At 35.4% G+C, this 27,427-nt stretch overlaps 2 protein-coding genes across 4 annotated transcripts; one reads left to right on the forward strand and one right to left on the reverse strand.

The window, feature by feature from the left end:
* The first annotated feature begins 4,501 nt into the window (after positions 1-4,501).
* Positions 4,502-6,575, forward strand: LOC114318845 (E3 ubiquitin-protein ligase RDUF2). Its single transcript, XM_028265817.2, has one exon. It carries the CDS (start codon positions 4,903-4,905, stop codon positions 6,034-6,036), a length of 1,134 nt encoding a protein of 377 aa, XP_028121618.1. The 5' UTR covers positions 4,502-4,902; the 3' UTR covers positions 6,037-6,575.
* Positions 6,576-16,498: 9,923 nt separating this feature from the next.
* LOC114318846 (uncharacterized) lies at positions 16,499-26,970 on the reverse strand. 3 transcript variants are annotated; one of them, XM_082905660.1, is made up of 8 exons: positions 26,698-26,970; positions 25,061-25,106; positions 24,858-24,962; positions 24,500-24,604; positions 22,978-23,101; positions 21,091-21,126; positions 19,225-19,274; positions 16,499-16,771 (listed from the first exon to the last, which is right to left on the reverse strand). In XM_082905660.1, the coding sequence occupies exons 5-8, from the start codon at positions 23,087-23,089 to the stop codon at positions 16,655-16,657; spliced, it is 315 nt and encodes a 104-aa protein (XP_082761786.1). In that variant the 5' UTR covers positions 23,090-23,101; positions 24,500-24,604; positions 24,858-24,962; positions 25,061-25,106; positions 26,698-26,970; the 3' UTR covers positions 16,499-16,654. The 3 variants fall into 3 exon arrangements, with proteins under 3 accessions (XP_082761786.1, XP_082761787.1, XP_082761788.1); XM_082905661.1 differs by lacking the exon at positions 25,061-25,106; XM_082905662.1 differs by lacking the exon at positions 21,091-21,126 and having other exon boundaries at positions 25,061-26,967.
* Between the last annotated feature and the right edge of the window lie 457 nt (positions 26,971-27,427).

Consider the following 27,427-nt stretch of genomic DNA (forward strand, 5'->3'; position numbering starts at 1 on the left):
GTGTCACATTATAAAACTTTTTCTAAAAGTTTTTAGAAAAAGTACGCTAATTTTTTTTTAAAAATTTTTGGAGCAACACATCGTTGGAGTGTGATATTAATACTTGCCATATTGGAATATCATATCATACTTGTCATATTAATAAAGGGGTATAATTATCTATCAAAACACTACTAAAATAAAAAATAGGACCAAATAGAAAGAAACTCTCTACTAATAGGACTTAACTGATCAATAGAAAAATTTTGGACTAATTAGAGTACTTGTTTATAAGATGAGGTTTATTGATAAATATCCCTTGTTTCAAAGCTGAAACCTTTAATTGTTTTATTATAAAATTTCCTTTATTTGTTTTTGGGACAATAATCATCATTATTTTCATTCTATCAATGTAAACTTCATATTTTTATTTATGTTTTAATGCAATTCATTTTGTCATTGGCATTTTAGATTGAAAAAATGGCACGTACAACTTAAATTAGAATTTTAATAACTTTGATATACTTTTATTTATTTATTTATTTACACTGTAGTTTTATTGCCCTTATAATCTCTAGAATTTTGAATGTTAATAACAATTGGCAAAGAAACCATAACAGGCTTTAAAATATAAAATTAAAATAATGAAGGGGCAATTGCAATAAAATGATTGCTCCGGCAACACAAAAAATAAAAAGTTTATTGATTTATTGGTTTATTTAAGTCATATTACCTCTCTATTTTTTTTTATAATTTTTTAAATACATAAAAAATCAAAAAATAAACAGAGAACTTACGTGTAGGTCCTAATAGGTAGACTTATTATCCAATATGTCGTGTGAGAATTAATGATATTTTTTATCAAATACTATTCAAAACCATCATTAATTGTTAATTTTTAGTGACAGTTTAAAAACTTTGTCACAAAAAATGTCACAAATTATAAATTTTAGTGACAATTTTAAAAAATCATAAAAAAAATGTCATTAATTTTTAATTTTTAGCAACAGTTTAAAAATTTTGTTACAGAAAAACGTCATTAATTGTAATTTTTAGAGATAATTTATAAAAATAGTCCTATGTATTTATACTTTTATTCCCTGAGATCATTTTTTATTTATTTATATTGTTTGTTGGATTATTATATCTTTATGTTTATTGTTGATATGTATTACATAGAAAAAAAAAATGCATATTTCATTTTTATTGCTACTTCTATTTTGGTAGTTACCATGATTCATATTTTTCTTTTTGATTAGTTTAATTCACATTTATGGTATTGTTTCATTGTGCTAGGATTTGAAACTCTTTATTTGGTAGGGTTTAGAAATTCTAGTTTACACATGGTGGTGAAATAATATTATGTTTGTCCATTGTTGCGGTGAAGCTTTGTGTTCATCAATTGTCACTTTGTATTCGAACTTTTGTGTTCGTCCATTGTTACTCTGTGTTCGAAACTCTATGTTTCTCCATTATTGAAACTTTCTTTATATCCAGTCAATTTTGTTACAAACATATTCTTCAAAGATGGGTTTGATTTGATTTGGATTGATGGAATAGTGAAATTGCATAGATTATTAATTATAGTGGTAATGATAAAGATGATGATGAAGGTGAGAATAGGAATGGCAACGGGCCGGGGCGGGGCCGGGGACCACCCTCCCCGTCCCCGATCCCCGAAGATTACAAAATCCCCGCCCCCGCCCCCGATCCCCAGCGGGGGAGCCCTTCACCCTCCCGTCCCCGTCCCCTAACGGGGATCGGGTTTCCCCGACCCCGAAATATCCCCGAGTTTTTTTTTTTTGTTTGAATTTTGTTCAACAAAACACTGACTAATCAATATAATATTACAAATCAACAAACCAGATCTGAGTACAGATCAACTTTGTGAACAATATAGATCAATTTTGAACAATACAGATAATTGAACAAATTAAAAAAAATTAAAAAAATTATACAGATCAATTTTCAACAACAACATCAGATCAGAGAGAGAGAGAGAGAGGACAGATCTAACAGATCGACGGTGTTGGCGAGATCGACGGTGATGGTGGTTGTGGCGGGGCCAGCGGTGGTGGCGGTGATGTCCCCGTGACTGTGAGAGAGCTGAGAGAGAGAGAGAGAGAGAGAGAGAGAGAGAGAGGACAGATCTAACAGATCGACGGTGTTGGCGAGGTCGACGGTGACGGTGGCTGTGGCGGGGCCAGCGGTGGTGGCGGTGATGTCCCCGTAACTGTGAGAGAGCTTAGAGAGAGAGAGAAGAACGAGAGAGTTGAGAGAGAGTGAGAGGTGACTCAGGTGAGAACGAGAGAGTCGAGAGAGGAGATACGAGTGAGAGAGTTAAGGAGGGCGGTGGAGGAGCGGTGCTATCAGATCGGCGGAGGACGGCAGCGAAGGAGATCAGACTCTGTGACTTTCTTCTCTCTCTCTCTCTCTCTCACACGCGAATCTTCTGTGTTTGTGTGATTGTGTGAGGAAGGGGACAGAAATTAGAGTAATATATACAGACAGGGGTATTATAGTAATTTTATTTCGGGGAGAAAACCGGGGACGGGGACGGGGACGGGCCAGGTCCGGGGCTGTGAAAGCTATCCCCGTCCCTGGCCCGAAACTAATCGGGGATTTAATTTTAAATACCATCCCCGTCCCCACGGGGATATTTTTCGGGGAAAAACCATTGTGATCGGGGTCGGGGGGTCGGGTCCCCGTCGGGCCGGTTTCAAATTGCCATCCCTAGGTGAGGATGTGAGTGATTTTTATTTTTTATTTTTAGAATGATTGAGTTTTTTTTTGAATTTCTAATTCTATTGCTGCCATTATTTCTATTTTTTTTTGTCAATCAGTATGAATGTTCACATTTCACATTATTTGAAAATCTGAAAAATAAGTGATTGAATATAGATATGGACATAATTATATCATATTGGTTATTTGTTATTTGTTAATATACTTGTTGTTTGAACAATCATTTTTTGTTACTATTAAACAATTGAAATAATCATTTTTTTCTTTTAATTTTGTTTCTTGTTGCAGTGTGAATGTTCACATTGGTATGAATTTAATTTTCTAAGGTTAGTTGTATATTAATTTAAAATTGTGAACATTCACATTATATTTTAGTATGAGTTTTTTTTTTTTAATTTTTTTTTTGAAAGCTAGTTGTATTTTGTTATTTTTTTTAATGATACTTGTTGGTTGAATAACCATTTTTGTTATTATTGAACAATCAAAATAGTCGATTTTTACTTTTTTCAATTTTATTTTATGTTTTAACGTTGTAGTGTGAATGTTTTTCATATTGGTATGAGTTTATTTTTATTTTTTAAAACTAGTTGTATATTAATTATAAATTGTGAACATTCACATTGAATTTTTGGTATAAGTTTTATTTTTTCAAAAGTTAATTGTGTGTTTGTTGTTTTTGTTACTATGCTTATTAGTTGAACAATCATTTTTGTTACCATTGAACAATTGAAATAATCGATTTTTACTTTTTTCAATTTTGTTTTATGTTTTCAGGTTGCAGTGTAAATATTTACATTGGTATGAATTATTTTTTTAAGGTTAGTTGTATGTTAATTAAAAATTGTGAACATTCACATTGTATTTTAGTATGAATTTTATTTTTTTGAAGGTTAATTGTATATTTGTTGTTTGTTGCGAACATTCATATTATATTTTAGTATGTGTTTTGTATTTTCAAAAGTTAGTTATATATTTGTTATTTATTGTGAACATTTTTAGTATGTGTTTTGTTTTTTCAAAAGTTAGTTGTATGTTTGTTGTTTACTGTGAACATCCATATTGTATTTTGATTTTCATTCAGATTTTTTGTTGTGTTATTTTTAAAATTTTCATATTATTATAAAAAGATTCAAAATTTAAAATTTGATATTTTCTCCATAAAATGAGGGAGAGATTTTCTCCTTAGAAAGGGAGACATTTTCACCATGGAATAAAGAAAAGAATTTCTTTTTAGAATGAATGAAATATTTTTTTCATAAAATGAGGGACTATTGTTATGTATTAGTTTTAAAATCGAAACATATCTAAAAAATTAGAAAGAATGATTTGTTTATATTATATTAAATAGGACTTAAAAGAATACTAAAAAAGAATATGAGTTAAATGAAATAAAACACTTAGGGTTGGTTTGAGATGTTCTAAAAAAGTGCACTTTTTGACTTATTGGCTTATATGGGTTGGGTTTGGGTTGGGTTTGATGTGATGTATTAGAGAGGTGATGTGATTTAAATAAGATGATGTGACTTAAATAGGATAGTGACTTTTTGTATTATTTAGTGTATCCCAAACCAAACCTTAGAAAGAAAATTTATAAAAAAATGACCAAAAAAATTCACTAATTACTAATTTTTAATAACATATAAAAAATTATCACAAAAAATTATTTGTAACAATGTTTTTGTTAATATTTATTTTCAATAGAATTAAATATAATTATTAAGGCCTATTAATAACTTACCTAAAAAAAATAATAAATCATACCTAAACCAAAATGATAAATTTTGAGTTGATATCATTTTAAAATTAAGATGAAAACTACAGTATATCTAATTAAAACTCCATTCCAATTGCCACGCAACGAAACGCCGTTAAAATGCTCGCTCGACTACCGTCGCGTTGGTTGCACGCCATGGAAACTTCACTCGATGTTCGACGCCGTTAATAACAGAGCAAAGTGAACGCTCCTCTGCCGTTATCTAATCATCACGCGTGTTTATAAACCCTTATTCTTCTCTTTTTCACACCCATCAATACATCTCTCTCTCTCTCTCTCTCTCTCTCACTCTCACTCTCACTCTCACATCCACATCTTCATCTTCATCGTCGGTCTGTAAAATCTTCGGCGCGTTCTGTCTATTTATTCGATATATATTTCAGATCTAATAAGATCGACGGAAGATGGACTCGACGGCGTCGTATTGGTGTTACAACTGCACTCGCTTCGTTAGGGTTTCGCGTCAAGGCACCGTAGTTTGTCCAGACTGCGACAGCGGATTCATTGAGGCGGTGCATGCTTCTCCTCCTCCGCCGCCTCAGCCGGACGCCGCCGCGATCTACATGTTCGGCAGCAACCGCCGGCAGCGGCGGAACCACGGTGACCGATCACCGTTCAATCCGGTCATCGTGCTGCGAGGTCCGGCCGACGGCGGTGGCGATGACGGTGGCGGCGGAGAGCAGAGGAGCTTCGAGTTGTACTACGACGACGGCGATGGGTCAGGGCTCCGCCCTCTTCCGGCGGCCATGTCGGAGTTTTTGATGGTATCAGGGTTTGATCGATTGCTTGATCAGCTGTCGCAGTTCGAAATCAACGGGATAGGTCGATACGATCAGCCTCCGGCGTCAAAAGCCGCTGTCGAATCGATGCCGACGATTGAAATCGTCGACGGACACATCAGCTCTGAATCGCACTGCGCTGTGTGTAAAGAAGCTTTCGATCTCGGCTCTGAAGCTCGCGAAATGCCTTGTAAACACATATACCATTCAGATTGTATTCTCCCTTGGTTGTCTCTTCGTAATTCGTGCCCTGTTTGTCGCCACGAACTTCCCACCGACGCAACAGCGTCATCGGAGCTCGAAATTGGAGACCCGTCTCGAGCCCCAAACGATGAAGAGGCGATTGGGCTCACCATATGGAGACTCCCAGGCGGTGGATTCGCGGTGGGTAGGTTTTCAGGGGGAAGAAGATTGGGCGGCGAGAGAGAGCTCCCTGCAGTGTACACGGAAATGGACGGTGGATTCAACAACAGCGGTGGTGGTGCGCCGAGGAGGGTTGCGTGGGGGTCGAGGAGGAGCAGATCGAGACAAGGCGGTGGTGGTGGTGGAGGGTTGGGTAGGGCTTTCCGTAATATGTTCTCGTTTTTTGGGCGATTTAGGGGTTCTTCTTCTGGTTCTTCATCACATTCGAGTATTTCAGAATCAGGGTCATCGATTAGGAGAAGTCAGAGTCACTCTGGTTCAGTTTTCAGTAGGTATATGAGGCGGCGTAGCAGAGCTTGGGTTTTGGAAGACAGGAATGAAATGTCTCGGTGGTGATTTTTGGTTTTCGGAGGAGAGTCAGACAAGAGAGGAAAAGTTTTTTCTGCTTTTGGGATTGGGTTCTCTTTTGAGGAAGGAATTGAATTTCTGGAACAAAAGAAGGCAGAGAAATCTTCTTTTAACAAAACTATATGTAAATAGAAACCCACGCGTAAGAATTGAATGCTAGTAGGAGTATTCCTAGTTAAAGTAGAGATATGGTTAATCTTTCATGGAATGGGGACCCAATTGCAGTAGCTGGAGAGTGATCAAATTTACACAAAAAAGTCACAGAATTGTTGGTTTTTGAGAATGAAGATTGGCCTTTTGGAAGAATTGGGAAGGTTTTGAAAAGCAAGAAGCTATTTTGTTGCCACTATTTTACTAATTCTTTTGTTTTTTCATTGATTTGTATGGAACTTGTTATGAATCCTGTTAGATGATCTCCTTCCCTGTCCCTGTTTCTGAACTTGTTTATTGGGGATTATTTGTTTTGGTGGTGGTTCTTCAAACTCAAAGATCAAAATTACAACAAATTATTATTTTTTTGGTACAAAGATTAAGACTTTAACTTTTATGAAATTGACCCCTTTTTTTTTCTTTTCTTTTCTGGTCTGTTTCCTTTTTTATTTCTATTTTTTCCTCCCCTCGCTCAGTTTAGATTCTGTGTCTTGGCCTTCTAAGAAAAGCACTCAGCTTTTTGCATGCCTGCTTATCATCAACCTTTGGGGAAAGATTTACTCATTCAACAAAAAGGGGAAAAACTGTGTTGAGTCAAAATAAGAGATCTACTTTATTACTAAAAATCCAATACCACTTTTTGTATGATCTGATTATTACCATCACGTCTGATCAGTTAGTTTATTTATTTAGTTTTGTATTTTTAATTTGGAGTTGTAAATGAGTCGATATAAATATAGTAGTAAGTTATTTATGTTTGAGTCGAAATTTTATTTCAAAACGCTTTTATGTTTGAGTTTTAATTAAGTTGAGTTGAAGTAATTTGATATTTATTGTGCATATAGTTGAGTCAAGTTGAGTAGTAGTTTGTTTAAATTTAATTTAAAAATTTAATAAATTTTGGAACGTGTTTAATTTTGACTTATTTATTTAATTAGCTAATTTTAAATGAAATTAAAAAAAAAAAAAAAAACTGGAGCTGGGGCCTGAATAACTGGGCTTATTTTATAATTCTACATGAATGAAATTGAACTCATAAAAAGAGAGAATGAAACAAAAATTTAAATGTGGTTTCAATTTTATTTAAGTAAATTTCAATACTCAAAAAAAATTACAAGGAATAAAAAAAAAATTAACAAAATGTTAACTAAACCATTCATCATAAATTCATCATTATTCAATATTTTCAACATTAAAGTAGTAACAAATAATCAAAACAATTTAAATAATGTAAAATTAGAAAATTACCAAGAATGTAAAATTATCAAAATACTAAGGTCATAAAAAAAATAATATAAACCTTACACTCAAGAAAACAAAATAAGTCGGAGAGACATGTCCTATAATCATAATTGTTTCTTATCACCACCGTAATTTCAACTAATCTTACAAAGGAAGATCGGCTCTGCTCAAACAAAATGCACCCGAGATGCCAAGAGACAAAACGGGTTAGCATACAAGTATACTAATATGAGTACAAGATTTGACACCCACGTGTTCACCAGACATAAACAAAAGTATATTTAATTTTTGTTACGGGACAAGACAAGTAGTACCACTCGCATTGAGACGAAGAGGTAGTTTCCCGAGATATAGTAACATTTAGTTTCTTGCCCATATACAGCTAAATATAAATTGAGTATATAAAAAAAAAAATGGTGGGTCAACCCTGCATAAAAAGTTAGTAAAACTCACAATTCTACAAAAAAATAAAATTAATATAATTTAATCATAAGTATATTACTGAAGAAGTATAAAAATGCACCGCTTCAAGCTTAAATCATTCGAATTGACCAAAACTCAAATAACAAAAGTTGTACAGAATTAAATTTCCTAAAAGGTAAGCGAAAGGATTTAGTAGAAATTGAACAGGTTGAGAGAAAAACTTGATGGAAGAACTTAGACAAAAATCGACCAAAAAACCTAAAACTGAAAAAGAATAAAAACTATTGCTAAAATCTAAAATTTACATTGCTAAAATGAATAAAAACTATTGTAACTAAGATTAGGGATGAGCAGTGGATATATTGATCTGCCAAAACCGACCGAACCGAACCGATCCGCCGCATTTTGGACGGATGCGTGATGACGAGCGGACGGTTGCGGATTGATTTTTTCCACTCCGCCAATCTGGCGGACGGATGGTGGATTTGAGATTCCTTTGGCCACAATCGAACCGCCAAACCGCGAGCACCCCTAATAATTTATAAGACTTTGTGTTTTTAGTTTGTTTAAATATTCTGTTTGTGTTTTCAATTAAAAAAGAGTTTAAATACTCTGTTGAAAAAAAGTTTTCAACTTAAATATCTTTTTGAATTGAAAAAAATAAACGTATTATTTATCTATATTTTTTGATTTTAAATCTATCTCTAAAAATAATAAATAGAAAATATATGATATATACTGGTTGGTTTTTGTTTTCAAAAACAAATATAGATGTAACAATACAGAGACATACAATCTATATTACTGCTCTGTTCATGGTTTTGGTGGTTTGAATTGTTTTTATATTTTAAGAACAACAGATTGTAAAACTTTATGTGGATGAGGTATGCTGTGATTGTAGTATGTGGATGAGGCATGCAGTGATTATGATATTTTAAAGTTTCAAACTTTTTTGCTTTGGATGAGGCATGCAGTGATTGTAATATTTTTTTTAAGTCATTGACTGTAATACTTTATTCTTCTTTTTTTGAGGAAGCGCATAAGTTGAATTATGTTGAAAATTTATTAAATTTTAAACCGCCAAACCTATTCGCATCCATCCGCCAATCCGCTCAATCCACATCCGCCGAATTAGCGGACGGATGCAGATTGATTTTCTCTAATCCGCCAATCTGGCGGACGGATGGCGGATTGGAGGTTCTGTGGCCGCAACTGACCCGCGCCCACCCCTAACTAAGATCATCCGATTATAAATTTTAATTGATCTTTTTAATAAAAATTTAAAATACCAAAGTTGTCTGGAATTGCGTAGACATGCCTCTGCTTAAATTTCGTAATTTATCGAGGTCGTTTATTTTTTTTTCCAGATGTATAAATCAATACAATTCAAACTATACCAATAAGCTCATATTTAATTATTTGTACCTTAACTCTACCACTTCAACCCTTCACTTCCGGCCTAACATCGCTCCGAAGCCAAACTTGTATGGGGATATCGTCCCGAGTTTAACCTACACTCCCCATACGGTTAGAATATACGTATGCACGTACATCAAAGTACTCGTCTACTCCTAAGAACGAGACAACAATATATGTATATATATATATACAACCCCTCATTTACTCATGAGAACAAACATAACAATGCCGAGTCTAAGGCATTCAAATAAATATCATAATCCTCTATTTATTTATATATTTTTTTAAACTTTGCTCAACAACACTCAAATAAAACAACAATTCATGGAGTCATGGTGGAGTATACAAAATTTATCTATGGGTTCCTAATTTATTTTAATTTCATATATCCATGAATGTGAAAATAAATATATATAAAAACTTTAAACCTTGCATATACAATTAACCAAAATAATTGAAATCAATCCATTATCTACATACACGTAAAATATTAAACCAATATCAAATAAATAAAAACAACAAAATAAACATAAATCAAGAAAAGTGGATTTTGCATTCACAATTATTTTTTTGAAGATCAAAAAAATACTTAGAAAATTAATAAAACCATCAAAATAAAACCCTAACCCTTTTGTTTTTCTCTCTACCTCTCCCTTCTCTCACTCCCTCCCATCTCTCTTTCTCAGAACTCCCCCGTGCACAAGCCTTTTTTTTTTTCCCCCTCTTTCTAGTGATAGCACCCTTAACCTAATTTACTATTATATTGTATTTTATTATGTTAGGCTTTTATTCTTGGCAACCCCGTTTGACAAAACTTCTTTCAGTTGTATTTGTTTTTGCACTTTTTATTTCAGTGAGGCTACGAGTTTTTAGATGTGAATCCAATCCGAATTGTGCCTTGCAGAGAAGTTTGTGATGTTAATGCTTTCAAGATTGCGACTTCGCTGATTATGACGGGGATCGAGCTGCCCGGTCAGCTCGCAGGGATCGAGGGGGCAACGCCCCTTGGTGGGTCTGGGACAGCGCCCAGGCGGGGTCGAGGGGTAGCGCCCCCGAAGCAAAATGCAAAATTGTATTCGAAGTTGCATGTTCGCCCTTGCTTGCTTGAGCGAAGGAGTGCTCGCTCGAGCGAAGGCTACGTCCGTATAAAAACCTGAAAGAGATGATTTCACGCTCGAGCGCAGGTTGTTTGGCTCGAGTGAAGCCACTTATGGAAAACACGCGTTTTTGGTTCCTCGCTCGAGCGAGAGAGTCTTCACTCGAGCGAGCATCGCAATTCAGATTTCTATAAGTACGGGTTTCTGTCAGATTTTAGGATTACTTCTCCAAATCTTCTTCTTGGGTTCTAAGGTTTATATCTGGGGATATTTTGCTGGTTTTCTTTGATGTTTTGATTAAGTATTCAACTCCTGGTTTAAAGAGTATACATCAAAGGATTATTTGTTTGTTCTATACAAAAGAGAGAGTTGTTCTTCGGTGGATTCTGAAGAATTCGAGCTTGAAACTTTGGTGGATTTCGGAGTGGCTCATCGTCAAGACAATTCTGACGTGAAGACGGGTTGGAAGAGACACATAGAGGTTGGTTCAATTCGAGCATGGATTCGCTAGGTAATTGAGAGTATACCTTTGTAATTCCTTTATATCTTCTTAGTGGATTGTTTTGTGGCTGTTGCCCGTGGTTTTTTTTATCACAATTGGAGGTGTCCAATTGTGGTTTTTCCACGTAAAATAGTTGTGTCGATTTGTCTTGATTGTGTGATTGGGATTGTTATATACTACTTAAAATTGATACATAATCACAAATCAACATCTAGGGGATTTCTAGATTTTTCAATTGGTATCAGAGCGGGTTGCTCGTTTGTTTTTTAAAACTTTTGAGCGAGAGCTTGTTTGATTTGTGAAAATAGATTCAATTCGTGAGGAAAATTCTATGGTTCGACCACCCCTACTTGACGGATCCAATTATTCTTTTTGGAAAGCTCGGATGAGATCGTTTTTGAAATCTATAGATGAAAAAATTTGGCAATCTGTCATGAATGGGTGGACCGAACCAACAATTACCGTTGATGGAGTAACTTTCCCCAAACCAATTGAAAAGTGGGACATAATTAATTACCAAAATAGTAGCTGGAATAGTAAAGCTATCAATTTTCTCTTTTGCGCTGTCACACCTGAAGAGTTTAGTCGAATTTGCAATTGTGAAGTTGCAAAAGAGGCTTGGGATATCTTACAAACTATTCATGAGGGCACTCCTTCTGTTAAACGCTCAAAACTTCAAAGGCTCACGTCTAGTTTCGAAAACCTTTCAATGAAAGATAATGAGACCTTTGATGAATTTTATGCGAAGTTGGGTGACATTGTAAATTTCCGCTTTAATTTAGGTGAAAAAATACCAGAATCCAAAGTTGTGGGAAAAATTTTGAGATCCTTGCCCGATCGGTTCCAACCAAAAGTTACGGCTATTGAGGAGGCTCAAGATGTTGACAACCTCAAGCTGGATCAGTTGGTTGGAAATCTCCAAACTTATGAGGCACATAGGAATTTCAAAAAGAAACAAAAAGATGCTATTGCTTGTAGTAGTGCTCATAGAGTTGGAGAGGATTCTGATGAGGATTGTGAGATAGATTCCAAGATTATGGATGCTTTTATAAAACAATTTAAAAAATCTTTTTTTGAAAAAGAATCATAAACTTTTGGAATCTACTCATACTCATAAATCTAAAGGCAAAGATAAACTCAAAATTAATCCTATAGCCGAGAAGGAGAAAGGAAAGATACAAGGGAACTCTGAAAGAGTCCAATGCTATGAATACTAAGGATTTGGCCACTTTGCTTCAGAATGCCCCACTCGTTTGAGGAAGAAGAAAGCCCTCGCTATCACTTGGGATGATGAATCAAAATCTGATGAAGATAAAAGTGACAATGAAGATCAAGGTGAAGAGGGACATAAACAGTTCCTTGCTTTCATGGCGGCTTCCGAAACTGAAGGACGAACAGAGTATCCGAAGAGGTCGGTTGAGAATGCCACTAATGATGAATCCTCGGAGAGTGATGATGAAGAGCTTGAGCAAGCTTATGAAAAGTTGTATAAGGAGTCTCTTAACTTATCCAAATTGAATGACAAACTCACTACGAAACTCAAAGCATGTGAAAGTGAGAATGTCAAATTAAAGAAAGAGATTTTCGAGGCTAGGAATGATGCCCTTAAGATTTCTAATGATCGACAAGCTCTTTGTGAAAAACTCTTGACTTGTGAGATAGAGAGGAATGAGTTACAGCAAATCTATGCAACATATGAAGAAAAGATTGAAACTCTCGAGATGTCTCAAGTTGCTTTGGAAGAACTAATGATCAAGAAAGAGGAAGAACTCAAGTGTGCTATGGCTACCATTAGTTTTTGGAACAGAGGATCAAAGACTTTGGACAATATCATTGGGTCTCAACAAATTTGTTATGACAAGAGTGACATTGGCTTTGGTGATAACAAAGAGCAAAAACAGAGTGCATCTACATCTCATGATACAAGAACTCAAGGAAAGGGAGAACAAAAATTCAACATAAGGATGGACTTCCCAAACTTCCTAGAGTTGGTAAGGTAAAAGAAAAGAAGGTACACCCTGTTTTTATTTGTCATCATTATGGTATGCATAGTTATATTCGCTCTTATTGTTATGAATTGCATGGGAGACTGTCTCATAGAGATGGAAGAAATTCCAACATCTTGTGGGGTAAGGGACACTTCATTGGTGGTAATGAGGTTAAGGGTCATATTAGACCTCGTTATTTTGATGTGCTTGAGACCAAACATGGAGTGAGTTTGCATTTGCCTAGACCTAGCTATAGGAAGTTGGAAACCAAGTCGAAAAGGGTTCCCATTGAAAAGGAAGGGAACCACAACGTCAAGACACCACCCAAGAACCGCAATTCTCATAACTTTGTTCATACTAAAGCGGTGTGGATGAGAAAAATTGACTTGTGTTAAGATTGATTATTCATTTTTTTGTGTTTTTCTTTTTAAGTCACTTAATGTGTGCATGTTCTTTTTTTTTTGTCTTGCTTTGGTTAAGAAAAAAAAAATGAAAAAAAAAAATCCAAAAAGATTTTCTTAGTATGGTTTTGCAAGTTTGAAATTTTTGAGTGGTCCTTAGTGCATACTGGAACTGATAAGAATATCCATTACATGTTAATATGTGTGTGCTTTCTGTGGTCATTACTCATTTTGGAGTGTGTGTTTTTTTATTAGTATGTCTCATTCTGTACACACTCTTGGATTAGCAAATATCAGAGTCTTCCACCTTAGTGATTATTTTTTTTCTATGGACTTCTGGCATTGTATCTTTTGCTTTTCTAGAGGAATTGACCTATACTAGCATATCATGGGTGATGTTGAGTCTCTTAACCACCTTCCATCTTTTTGCACCTCCACGGCTTTTCCCTCTATTCTTTGTAGTCCAGCCATGAGGAAAAGGCTACCTCAGAGTCACCAACCAGGCCATCCTTATTATATCCACGCTTCTTTGGTTCGGTTTCCATACTCTTGAGCGTGTCAGCCGCCAATGAGTATGCAAAAGAAAGAAAAAAATGTGCAAAAGAAAGAAAAGAAAAAGATGTAAAAAAATAAAAAGAAAAAGAAAAGGAAAAAATGAAGGATTTATTGATTGAGGGGGAGCCTCCGCCTTTACTCACCAAATACCCCTTGATTCCTAGTGGTTTGACTTTCCGTAGTGGTGCTCAGATTCTCTTGTCAAAGGTCCAGCTTTCAGATCACTACTAGGATTTGAATCTTGTGTTTGTCGAACTCCAAGAGTCACACACACACTTTTATCATGGGATCTATGCTTTTCACATAATGCATCACTTTCTTTCACGAGGACTTTTCTATAGACTGTGCACATTGTGTTTTCAAGTAATTGTGTTTCTTGGATAATCTCATGTGTTCTAAGGTACAAATCTGAGATTTCTTGCTTGCTCCACCACATTATTTTTGTTGTTTTCTTCTTGTTCATTGTTTTCTGTACAATGTTTGTGGTTGCTTTGAGTGAAAGGGAGATTGGTTTTTGTTGGTTTGCATGTTGCCATGCACTGTTTGCTTATTATTTCCTTCTTGCATGCTCTTGATATTTACATCATCATATCATTGCTTGTGTGGTTTATGATCATGCTTTAGTTGATTGAGCTTCCATTGTCAATTCGTGACAAAAAGGGGGAGAAAGTTGTTGTTCATGTTTTCATGCACATGTGTCGTAGTAGGATTTCATCCATTCATGTGTCGGGTGCATGTGTCTTAGTTTTCATGTTTTCATGCTACATGTTCTTAAAATCTCCAATTTCCATCTATTCATTTTTTATCTCATGCTTCAAGATAATCTAGTCATATATTTATTGTTTTTTTTTTTTTTTTTTTTTTATATACTCTGGTAGCACTAATAGTTGGTTTGGAGATTGTGGCACTAATAGCTGTTTTGCAGATTATGACCTTGAGAAAGAAGTTTGCGTTTGTTAGCAGTAATGGGTTGGGGTGATTAGGATTTTATTTGTTAGATGTGTTTTGTCACGGCATTGCCAAAGGGGGAGATTGTTAGGTTTTTATTTTTGGCAACCCCGTTTGACAAAACTCCTTTCAGTTGTATTTGTTTTCGCACTTTTTATTTCAGTGAGGCTACGAGTTTTTAGATGCCAATCTAACCCAAATTGTGCCTTGCAGAGAAGTTTGTGATGTTAATGCTTTCAAGATTGCCACTTCGCTGATTATGACGGGGATCGAGCTGCCCGGTCAGCTCGCGGGGGTGGAGGGGGCAGCGCCCCCGAAACAAAATGCAAAATTGCATTCGAAGTTGCATGTCCGCCCTTGCTCGCTCAAGCGAAGGCTGCGTCCGTATAAAAACCTGAAAGAGATGATTTCACGCTTGAGCGCAGGTTGTTTGGCTTGAGCGAAGCCACTTATGGAAAACACGCGTTTTTGGTTCCTCGCTCGAGCGAGAGAGTCTTCGCTCGAGCGAGCATCGTGATTCAGATTTCTATAAGTACGGGTTTCTGTCAGATTTTAGGATTATTTCTCCAGATTTTCTTCTTGGGTTCTAGGGTTTATATCTGGGGATATTTTGCTGGTTTTCTTTGATGTCTTGATTGAGTATTCAATTCCTGGTTTAAAGAGTATACATCAAAGGATTATTTGTTTGTTCTATACAAAAGAGAGAGTTGTTCTTCGGTGGATTCCGAAGAATTCGAGCCTGAAACTTTGGTGGATTCCGGAGTGGCTCATCGTCAAGACAATTCTGAGGTGAAGACGGGTTTGGAAGAGGCACATAGAGGTTGGTTCAATTCGAGCGTGGATTCGCTAGGTAATTGAGAGTATACCTGTGTAATTCCTTTATATCTTCTTAGTGGATTGTTTTGTGACTGTTGCCTGTGGTTTTTTTTTTTATCACAATTGGAGGTGTCCAATTGTGGTTTTTCCACGTAAAATCGTTGTGTCGATTTGTCTTGATTGTTTGATTGGGATTGTTATATACTGCTTAAAATTGATACATAATCACAAATCAACATCTGAGGGATTTCTAGATTTTTCATATTATATAAATACAACATATATAATATGCTATATAAGATCAATATATATAACACATTTTTATACACTACAAGAAAATGCACTTTTGGCGACTAAAGTTTTAGTCGCCAAAAGTAAGATTTTTAGTCGCCGAAGCCTTTTCCCTACTAAATATTTTGGTCGTTAGATTTGTCGCGGGAAAATGGTCGGAGAAAGTTTTGGCGACTAAATATTTTTTAGTAGCCAAAAGTCATAAATTAACGACTAAATATTTAGTCGCCAAAAGTTTTCTAATAAAATTAATTTTCATTTTCAGCGACTAAAACTTTTAGTCACCCAAAATATCATTTATTATTAGCTACTAAATATTTAGTCGTCAAAAAAAAAATTAATTTTCATATTTTTTTTAGCTACTAAACTATTTAGTCGCCTAAAGTCTCATATATTTTTTACTACAAAATTTTTAGTCACCAAAAAATCTTTGGTTTGTTTTTGGCTACTAAATTTTTAGTAGCTAACAAGTTTTATTTTGTTTTTTTGGCTACTAAACATTTAGTCGCCAAAAACTTTATTCAGTGTTATTTTTTTTTTTTTATTATTATTTATTTCTGCACAACCTGTATTTATTTCGTGCAACCTGCACCTTGTATATAAACAAAACAATACATATGTCTATTTCTGTTTCACTTTCAACCATCCAAAAATTTGGTCTTGTAACATCAAATTCTATACAAGCCAAATATAATCCAACGCAAAATAATAATTCCATACAAACAGATAATCATACAAAAATGATGTCCTCCATATACAAAAAAGAAATATCCACTAGTAATCTATACCACTAGAAAATAACTTCATCTCTGTTGGATCAACAACTATTGCAGTAATTGGTAATGGAAAAGCTCGAGTTTGTAAAAGTCTTCCAGTAACAAGGTCCCATACCTACAATACGAAAATAAGTCATTTTGAGAAACAAAAATGCTCATGCTAGGAAGATATTATTATGAATCATTTAACATAACTAAGTAACCTTGCATGTGCCATCGAGGGAGCTTGATAAAAAAATTGAACTTGAGCTTGATAAAACATTTAACAAAAATACTTATACTGGAAAGATATTATAAAGAGCTTTTTCTTTGTCAATACTTGGACTGGGCTTTTTCATTAATATAATCATGACATTTAACTAACCAGTTCTTTTAGACCATCGCATCATGTTTTGGATGAGAAGAAAGAAGAAAATCAACCAGGACACGAGGGGGAAAAAACAACAAGAACATGAAACACTTGTTATCGATTTCAACACATTTTTCACAGTTGTCCCCATAATTTTTATAAATATCATTAACACATCATTTTGGATATATTTTCTATTTAAACTGTCTGTTTTTAAAATACCCAAAAAGTATGGGATACTTGTAAACAAGGAATCATCTCAATTCACCCCCAATTAATCCAGACAGACACTAGAATTAGATATTCGACATGCACTGAGAAAATTTGTAAGCATTAACACAATATTCACATAATGAGAACACGGAGTGACATATTGTTCCTCATTTATCACTAACATTTATATGATCCTAACATTCCTTGTTTTGTATTGGCATTTGTAACGATGCAATATTACAAGTCGCATTTTCTCAACCTACGGGTCCGAATAACATTCCGTCAGTTGTCACAAGTCATATTTGGCATGGGGAACCCGTTCGTGTCGGCCACAATGCGGATCAAGGGTTATTTTGAATTTTCACCCCCGAAACGCCGTTTTTCGACTAAGTTTTAGGCGTATTCGTCTCTAAATCCCAACCTACGGGTCCGAATAACATTCCATCATTTGTCACAAGTCCTATTTGGCATGGAGAAGGTGTTCGTGTCGGCCACACGGCGGTTCGGGGGTTGTTTTCAATTTTCGGCCCCGAAACGCCCCTTTTCAACTAAGTTTTGGGCGTATTCGGCTCTAAATCCCAACATATGGGTCCAAATAACATTCCGTCAGTTGTAACAAGTCATATTTGGCATAGGGAAGGTGTTCGTGTCAGCGACACGGCGGTTCGAGGGTTGTTTTCAATTTTCGCCCCCAAAACGCCATTTTTCGACTAAGTTTTGGACGTATTCGGCTCTAAATCTCAACCTACGGGTCCGAATAGCATTCCGTCATTTGTCACAAGTCATATTTGGCATGGGGAAGGTGTTTGTGTTTGCCATATGGCGGTTCAAGGGCTGTTTTGAATTTTCGCCCCCGAAACGCCCTTTTCGATTGAGTTTTGGGCATATTCAACTCTAACTCCCAACCTAGGGGTCCAAATTACATTCCGTCAGTTGTGACAAGTCATATTTGGCATGGGGAAGCTATTCGTGTTGGCCATATGGCAGTTTGGGGGCTGTTTTGAATTTTTGCCCCCGAAACGCTCTTTTTCGACTAAGTTTTGGCGTATTCGTCTCTAAATCCTAACCTACGGGTCCGAATAACATTCCATCAGTTGTCACAAGTCATATTTGGCATAGGGAAGGTGTTTGTGTTGGCCACACGGCGGTTCGGGGGCTGTTTTGAATTTTTGCCCCCGAAACGCCCTTTTTGGACTAAGTTTTGGACGTATTCGGCTCTAAATCCCAACCTACGGGTCCGAATAACATTCCGTCAGCTGTCACAAGTCCTATTTGGCATGGGGAAGCTGCTCGTGTCAACCACACGGCGGTTCAACCAGAAATCAATTTCACATTTAAAAAATAAATAAATAAAAAAACTAGTTGAATTTGTATCTTCCATATATTGAAGTTTCAACCCAAGATATTGACAAGAGTATTGTTCAGATGTTTTTCCATGTCTTTCTTCCTTTTTCTGTGTTTATTTTAGTAATTTTTACTATATGACCAAGCATAGAGATTCATAATGATAATTCAATAAAACAATATACCCAAAATTAGCTCCTCCCACCATTCATCTCAAACGCAACAATATACCCAAAATTTTCAACTTGTTCAGTTGGTACAAGGCTAAGGTTCCATTGGCTTTGGCATGATTTCCTAGGTTCTCATTATCTTAGTCCTTATCTAGGCAGTAACACAATGTCGATGGCAATTTATGCATCTCACACTAGTTTCTACTTGCTAGTCGTCATTCAAAGAATGAAAGATGGTCCAGAAAAAGAAGAAAGTAAATTTTGCCTTTAAAAGAAAGGGCCTAATCAATGAATGTTAGATCCAAAGTTTCAAACACAAGACTCCAGTTACTAGCAACAATTACAATATTTTCATGAGATATTGCACAAGCATATGTCATTAAATGATTAATATCGATTAATAAGATACATCCCTTTCAGTAAAATCTATCACTTATTCATGCTTAAAGCTCCTAAAACAATAGCAGAAAGTTCATATGACAAGACACTAACCAATCTCCTAAGAACTGCATCATCCAATTCTTGTGGCTTATTAGTTGCACCTGCATTAACATAACAGAAGAGTTAACAAAGAGAAAGATGAGGGTAGAATACAACCGGGCATAATACATTGATTAACATTCACTAATATAAACCAGTGTCTGCTAGTTCCACCTCAGAAAACTATATGAAGGTTCTCTTCTCCTTAAATCCCAAAAATAAATTGACATAAAAAAAATTCACATGAATATGTCATCCATCCATCCCTCAAAAAGGCAATGTTGAAATCCATTGATGTGATCTTAGCGTTATGAGGTAACATTTATATCAATTGGTCATTAAATCCTCCACAACTAAGATTTAAGTATCAATTTGAAAGAATACTACAAGTACAATAAAAAAGGTCATTCAATGGTAAGCATGTATGCTTCTTCCCATAATCCTTCCAATTTACATTCTATGAGCATTTGTGGACTAGATGTCATGACCCGAACCAGCCCTTATAGATTAAGGTCATAACCGGTCAATAATCATGAGATTACCTACAGCCTCAAATCGGATTAGAATATACTCCATCAGAGTTAAGGGGCCAAACAGAAGCAGACTTAAAAATTTTGTCCAATGAGCTATGCTTACATGGCATATCAAAACATTTCACATGTACTCAATAATAACTCACACCACATATCAGTAGTCAACATCTTGTATACCCAGGATCATTTAAACACATAGTCAGCTAAACCAAAAGCTTATATACATAAAAGGTCTATCATGATCAATAGAAGTAGCGAAAGAAATACAAAAGATCATAAACAAGCCTCTTGCGTGAGGCACTTGGGCTGACTTCACAAAACTTGGGTTCCTTTGTTAAATTCCACTAAGGCTGGGGTTGAACGTCCCTTTGCTCACCAACATACACATAAATGAGAGTGAGGTAACGCCCAGTGAATAATATCAAAATAAAGAGGTTAATTTCGTTCATAAATGAATCATACTTATAATGTACATAATTGAACCACTATTCTCATTCATACCAGATTTACAAATCTCAACAAAGCAAAATGACTCTAGGTCCAACACATCATATCCATATGTAAAACGACCTCAGGTCCAATTCTTATATAAACCAATGTGACCTCGAGTCCATCTATACAAAACGACCTTTGGTCCAACCAACTCTTTATTCAAAACGCCCTTTGGTCCAATTCGAATATGTGAAACGGCCTCGGGCCCAATTCAAACATATCAGGCGTATCAAACGACCTCGGGCCCATTCTTTTTATATTCATATCCAACAGCCTTTGGCCCATTCGTTGGCCCATTCATTCATATCCAACGGCCTCCGGCCCATTCATTCATATCCAACGGCCTCTGGCCCATTCGTTGGCCTATTCATTCATATCCAACGGCCTCTGGCCCATTCGTTGGCCCATTCATCCATATCCAACGGCCTCTGGCCCAATTATTCCTGTCCGACGGCCTTTGGCCCTATTATTCATGTTCGATGGCCCTTGGCCCAATTATTCATGTCTGACGGCCTTTGGCCCAATTATTCATGTCCGATGGCCTTTGGCCCAATTATTCATTATAGTCAAACGTATCAAGCGACAAACGGCCTTAAGCCCAATTCAGATATATCAAATGTATCAAGCTACAAATGGCCTTAAGCCCAATTCAGATATATTAACGTATCAAGCTACAAACGGCCTTAAGCCCAATTCAGATATATTAACGTATCAAGCTACAAACGGCCTTATACAAAATTAGGCATATAAAACACTCATTCATATTTCAAATCAACAAATCCATGAAGCTTATACAGAAGTAGCATTTGGAAAGTAACATACTTGAAAATATCTTTACTAAGATATTACTCACAGTGATCTGCCGGTGGATTTGCCCTCGTGCTTGACCCTACACATTTCATGAACATAATGGGTCACAAACGATTCATTCCGTTCTTAATTCTTATTTTCCTCTTAGGCTTCATTCTTATCCTTTTAACTCATTTACAATGCTTCATGCATGCCTAAGAGTGTTTAGATATGGAAGAGAACGGAAAATGAAACTCAATTCAACTTTACAAAATTTCAGAAACAGGGTTCCCCGCTCGAGCGCAGGTTTCCCCGCTCGAGCAGACCCCCCTTTGGTCTGCAAAAGTACTGGTTGCCTCATTTTTACGCTCGAGCGTGAATTCGGACGCTCGAGCTGAAAGTCTCACTATATGGTTCCTCGCTCGAGCGTGAATCTCCCCGCTCGAGCGGACACCCATGTCTACAAAACTTTAGGGAGCTCGTATTTCCCGCTCGAGCGGCGATTCCCCCGCTCGAGCGGACATGTCAAATTCTGGAAAATCCAGAATTGTTCTTGAGGCTCAAACTTGCATTCAAACTCAAACAACTTGCATACCACGACTTATACTTCACATGCAAACCTTCTAACATGTTACAATTGCTAGATGACAACATTATGAAGCTTAATTTCCATGAATTACTTACACACACACACGATTCATATCAAACCCATCATCAATACTTCAATTTCATGCATTTAACACTCATGCTTCTATGAATTGCACTTGCATGTGAACTATAACTTCCATTTTCAACGTAGATGATACAAATGATGATCAAAAGCATGAATTTTAACCACAATTCTACATGGATCATGTTTTTCATGCTCAATTATACAACTTCATGGCAAATTTTTACATGCATGTGTATATTGACTCCCAATTCATCAAAACCAACTCATTTTCATCGTAATCAATTCAATTCATGTTCTTGATCACTACTCAACTTTGAATTCACCAAATTAAAAACTAAAATCCATGAATTTATGCTTAAATACTCACCTAGGAGCTTCAATTTTCACAATTTTAGCTAGTTCTAGAGCCTAGCCTCCCAAATCTTGAGTTCCCTTGCAAAATCTTCAAGGATGCCTTCTCTCTCTCTCTAAACTGGCCCTCTCTCTCTCTCTAGAACATAAAATCTGATTTGAACTCAAAACCATATGAGCCTAAGCACACTTAGCTCATTTATATTGGCCCTCTCTAATCACACTTAGTTAGTTCAATTAATTGAGCCTAATTAATCGTTCTGAATCTAATTATTTTGATCTGAATCAATTTCCAATTAAATTTCACCAAAGGCTCTAAAAATTACGCCAATCACAATGGCGTAGTCAATTTTAGCTTCGGTGGCCGATAAGGCCTTCAATTTTCAGTTCAAAGCACAGATTCGAACAGATTTTCCTACGGTAAACAAATACAAAGCCAAATTCACATATAATCATGCAATTAACACCCAAATTCGAATTAAGCACGTAATTACAAACATAAGCATGATTAATTAACATAGTACAGGACAAGGTTATCACACTAGAGAGATGCAGATGAAGGACGCATTACTACCAATTCCCATTTTTATTTGAATACGTACTCTTTTACTACTAACTACTAAGGTTCAATTGTTACGATTCCACAGGTAAGCAGATCAGGAAGCATTTATAAACTCAAGTGGAAAGTTCAAACCCAAATGCCTAAAACCTTCAGATAAGCCTGACAATACCAAGTCAGCTGAACCAACCTCTTGCGGCAGTTAGTCGTCTTCTTATAGAATCACATTGTACTAGAAGACATGACGCCTAAAATTTTCTAAGCAATACAAGTATAGATAAAGAAATAGCATAAAATAGTTTACAACTTTATATGACTGATCCCGAATCGACAATTTTGGGATACATTTAATTGAAATAGGACATTACCTATGACGATTACTAGATCATCAGAATTTGAGGTCACCCCATCAAACTGAACTAGAAATTCCAATTTTAAGCTTCTGCTTGCATCATGCTCATTTGCCATCCTTGTTGACATGATGCTATCAATCTGTTAACAATATGAACAAGAAAAAATTCATTTGTGAATATTGTGACGCAAAAGGATGAGAAATAATCAGGGAAAGTCTAAAAATACATACCAACAATTGTAAGAAAACAAAGTACACTACTATGCCTCTTGTGCTTGTGGGAAGTTTGGAGAGGCAGCAGAAGAAAGCGAAAACAGTAAAATTGGTCTAGATTGCAAGTACATGCAGTATTCACATAGTTACACACAGTCATGTAGCAGACATCATATGATTATTAATTATTCACCACTCAAGACATTCAACCATATCCAACTAGCACTAATCAATAGGATTCCAACCTCCAGTTCACAAAAATTCTCAAATTTGAACCTTTTTGAATATAGACCTATTTAGGGCCCCTAAAATTTTCAGAGATGTTTATAGGAAAAATTAGTTAGGTTCGTCAAGAACAATGGTTAACTTCTATTTTTGTTGAATAAGCAAGAATTGGTGTAATTAACTCACAATAAACATTCTTTTCTCCAAGCAAGTTCCATTTCCAAATGGAGACAGGATTATTATACACATGATGTATACAAAGCACTGGCACAAAAGCCTTGCCAACTACGCCTACATTAATTACTAGCTAACCAAAAAAAGAGTACTGGCCAGTGGAAGTACTTACTAGCATGAAAGCCTTGCCGATTATGTCTAAGTTAATTACTAGCTAACCTAACAAGAGAAGTACTTACTTAGCCAACCGAGCCTATCAGTAATAGATAGATGGGTAGAGAGCTAACTAAGCCATATTTTCCAAGTAGAATGAATCTATGCGGATTCGATGGTGGCTTTCCATCATTGGGGACCATGGAAAGTCAATAATTTTGGTTGAATCCTCTTCAGTCTTTTGTGGAAGCAAAGGTAAAGCAACCACATCTCTTTTTTCTTTTTTTTTTTTGGTTAAGTAAATATTTCATTTAGCAAAAGGTAAGGCAACATCTTAAGATTCATAGTCTAGTCTTGCCACAGTTCTTGTGCCCACTAATTTAAAGTAATCTTTTAGTTATTACAGCTATACAATAAGTAACTAAGATGACGAAATAACAATGTTTTGCCTTTGTAGAATTGTGATCTTAGATATCAAGCTAGCATTAGTTCAAGTAGTCATACAAAATGGCCAACCTGATAACATCAGTCAAAATATAAAGTGACAATGACTTAAAGCAGATACATTTGAATCGGATGAAATATACAATTGGTGGGGCAGGGGGCTGTGAACCATAAACCAAGAATGTTCTATTTTTAGCATGCACGCTATAGATTGAAATCAAAAGTTGGTGTCTTTTTTACGTGGCTCCATGGCGCAGAAAACAGGTGTGGAAAATACAATCAATGTTTGACATTGTCATTAGTTAGAAAGAAAAATATCAATTAAGTACCTTCTCCTCTATCTTAATTCCTAGGCGTTGATAAACTCTTTGATATTCCCTTTGACTGATTTCGCAAATTTGTGCCCATGCCTTTCGATACTTCTCTTCCCCACCCTGTGATACAAGTTATGCCATAGGAAATGAAACCAAATAAGATAAATGATGAAACATAATGAAACCTCGAGATAAAATCATTAACAAGATTTTCTTCTTGAACGAAGAAACAAAATTTATGGTTTATAAATCAGATTTCCTCCAAAATAGAAAATTGAAATTTATAGCTTTTAAGTTCTTTTACAAATGAGAAATTTAATTATTACTATAATCAACCTCACAAGTCTTTAAGGCATAAAGGTAAGTGATTCACCTGGAGACTGACCACCGCTTGTTTTACAAATCCGGTACCTTATGTAGAGCGTAGATTGAATGATCTGGCTGCTTTTGAGTGACAATAATTTAGCGATTGATTCACCTGCAATACATGTACAAAGCATTATATTTATACACACACACACATATATATATATTAAACATCATCTTTTAAATTTTAAGTAAATTACAGCCACATACATTGGCCTAATTTTCCATTTAGCCATGACCCCAAGCATTTGTAATACTGCAGATCATAAAGAAGAATAAGCAATAACCAACAGCCTTTCATTAGTAAAGAATATCATACATGTTAATTTCCATACACTACTATTGATTTCTATAGCAGTCTTGTACATTTAATTTGTCCATTGGACCTTCAGCAAAATGTAGCCACCAAAACATAAAACTTTACTTGTACTCTGACAAAGTTTAAAGTGTCAAAATCAGACCAATTTCATTCTCATAAATCCTTAAAATAATATAGAAACTAAACCCACGTATGTTATGTGGAAAAAATGTTAAAAATTCTAAACCCACATAACAAATCTAAGCTTCTTTATTTTCACCAAGTACAATATTGAAACAGGAAAAATAAATATACATAAAGAGTGACTCAACAGTGCATCCAAAGAGAAAACATCTCTACATCTAGAGAAAGTAAAACCGCACATAGGCAAACAAGACCAAACTGTGGTGTGGAAAAGATGTTAAAAATTCTAAACCAACATAACAGATCTAAGCTTCTTTATTTTCACCAAGTACAATATTGAAACAGGAAAAATAAATATACATAAATAGTTACTGAGTAGTGTATCCAAAGAGAAAACATCTCTACATCTAGAGAAAGTAAAACCACACATAGGCAAACAAGACCAAACTGTGGTTTATGTGGTTCACCCACAAAGCAACACGAGATTTACATCGTTCACCCAAATTCAAGGCTATGTCCACCGAGTCACTTAACTAAAATTTGAATAAAAGAATTACAAGTCTCTTTACACTCAATCTCGCACACACTATTGATCTTTCACTGATGTATATATCTCTCAACAAGATCACAAAACTTATAACGAATGGAGTTATAAAGGTCTATTTAAAGTGCTTAGATCAAATCTGGACAGAACAATGATTTTTTGTGTGCACAAAATCATTCAGGTCAAAAACCTCCAGTTGTGCTGCCTAGAGGCTCCACTCACACAGATTAGTCCAGTATCAAAACAATCGTCCCAGTCAGATTCTGCTTGTGCAGCCAAGAACCTCCGCTCGATTGAGTGGATCAGGTCAGTAGCCAAAATCCTTTTCTAATTACTCCCAGTCTCAACAACATATTCTAGTGTGTTTTGCAATGTCGAAGGGAGAGGGGACAAAGAAGAGTCGTGGCGTTGAACATTGAAAGTTCGAGAAACAAATCTAACTGTAGGATTAAGGAAGTATCAATCTCAGTCACCCAACTAATTGTACAAATTTTCAAAAACTGACCTGTTCTATTACATTGAGATCAAAAGCAAAAATTTCACGCAGAATTTCTTAGAAGCAATCAAATACAAAACTGGTGAAAGCAGCAAATATAAAATTGAAGAATCCAAGACACGAAAAAATTATTGAGAAGCTATTGTGAAGGGAAACAAAAAAAATTAGAAAACTCAGGATCCTCAAACCTGTCATTTTCATTAAGCTCTTGTTTTCACAGTTTTACAGCAAAAAAAATAGAAAATTCTATCGTTGAGAAGTAATTGGACCGAATGAATGAATCATGTAAACATGTTCTAGTGAGAAATTTTAAGAACCAAATACAAATGAAGCTGAAAAATGTGCAAAAACAAGATTATATTTACTAGGAACAAAACTCTTGAAACCCCAAAATCGTAACTGGGTTTCGATCAAACACGGTCTGTGTCGCCGAAGCCTGAACGATTCCTGTATCGATCGCCACCGACCCATTAACCCTAGAAATGTTCAGTGTGAAGCATCCGGCTCCCATGTCCTCCATGGCCAAGGTGTGTTGAACCGGGTTCACAATCGATTCGAGAGAGCCGAGAGGGTAGTACGAGTGATTGATTCTGTGCGCGAGAGAGTGAGAGAGAGAGGGAGAGCAAGAGAGAAAGAACCGTGTGAAGAAATAATCAGTGTGTTTGGTTTGAGTTTTTTGGATTAAGTTTTTTAAAAATTGAGTTTTTTGATTTTTGTATTTTTGTATTTTTAGTGAATATTTTTAAAATTTTAAATATTTTTTTATTTTTTTAAATTTACCTTACTTAGATGTATCTAAAAAGTAAAAAATTTGTGAAAAAATATTTTAAAAAATTAATAAATACATAAAAATACAAAAAATATACTGAATTCTCTTATTTTTTTTTTGTATTTTTGGTATTTAGTGAATTTTTAAAATGTTTTTTTCACAAATTTTTTACTTTTTAGACATATATATCTAAAAAGTAAAAAAAATTACTTAAAATTTTAAAAAAATTCAGTAAAAACAAAAAAATACAAAAAATAAGAAAGTAGAATTTTCTGAAAAGTGTTTTTTGAAAATAGGAACCAAGCAAAGTGAATAGATTTGGGCAA

Source organism: Camellia sinensis, chromosome 14, assembly GCF_055761805.1.
Source record: "Camellia sinensis isolate YWXY chromosome 14, ASM5576180v1, whole genome shotgun sequence".
Lineage (NCBI taxonomy): Eukaryota > Viridiplantae > Streptophyta > Magnoliopsida > Ericales > Theaceae > Camellia > Camellia sinensis.

Bases quoted from the DNA above. Each gene is read 5' to 3' on its own strand.
- LOC114318845 (XM_028265817.2), top strand. From the start codon at position 4,903: ATGGACTCGACGGCGTCGTATTGGTGTTACAACTGCACTCGCTTCGTT.
- LOC114318846 (XM_082905661.1), bottom strand. From the start codon at position 23,089: ATGTCAACAAGGATGGCAAATGAGCATGATGCAAGCAGAAGCTTAAAA. The intron at 21,127-22,977 runs GTAATGTCCTAT...TGAAATGTGTAG, and splicing joins TGATCTAGTAATCGTCATAG to GGTCAAGCACGAGGGCAAAT. The intron at 19,275-21,090 runs GTGAGTAATATC...ATGTTAATGCAG, and splicing joins AAATCCACCGGCAGATCACT to GTGCAACTAATAAGCCACAA.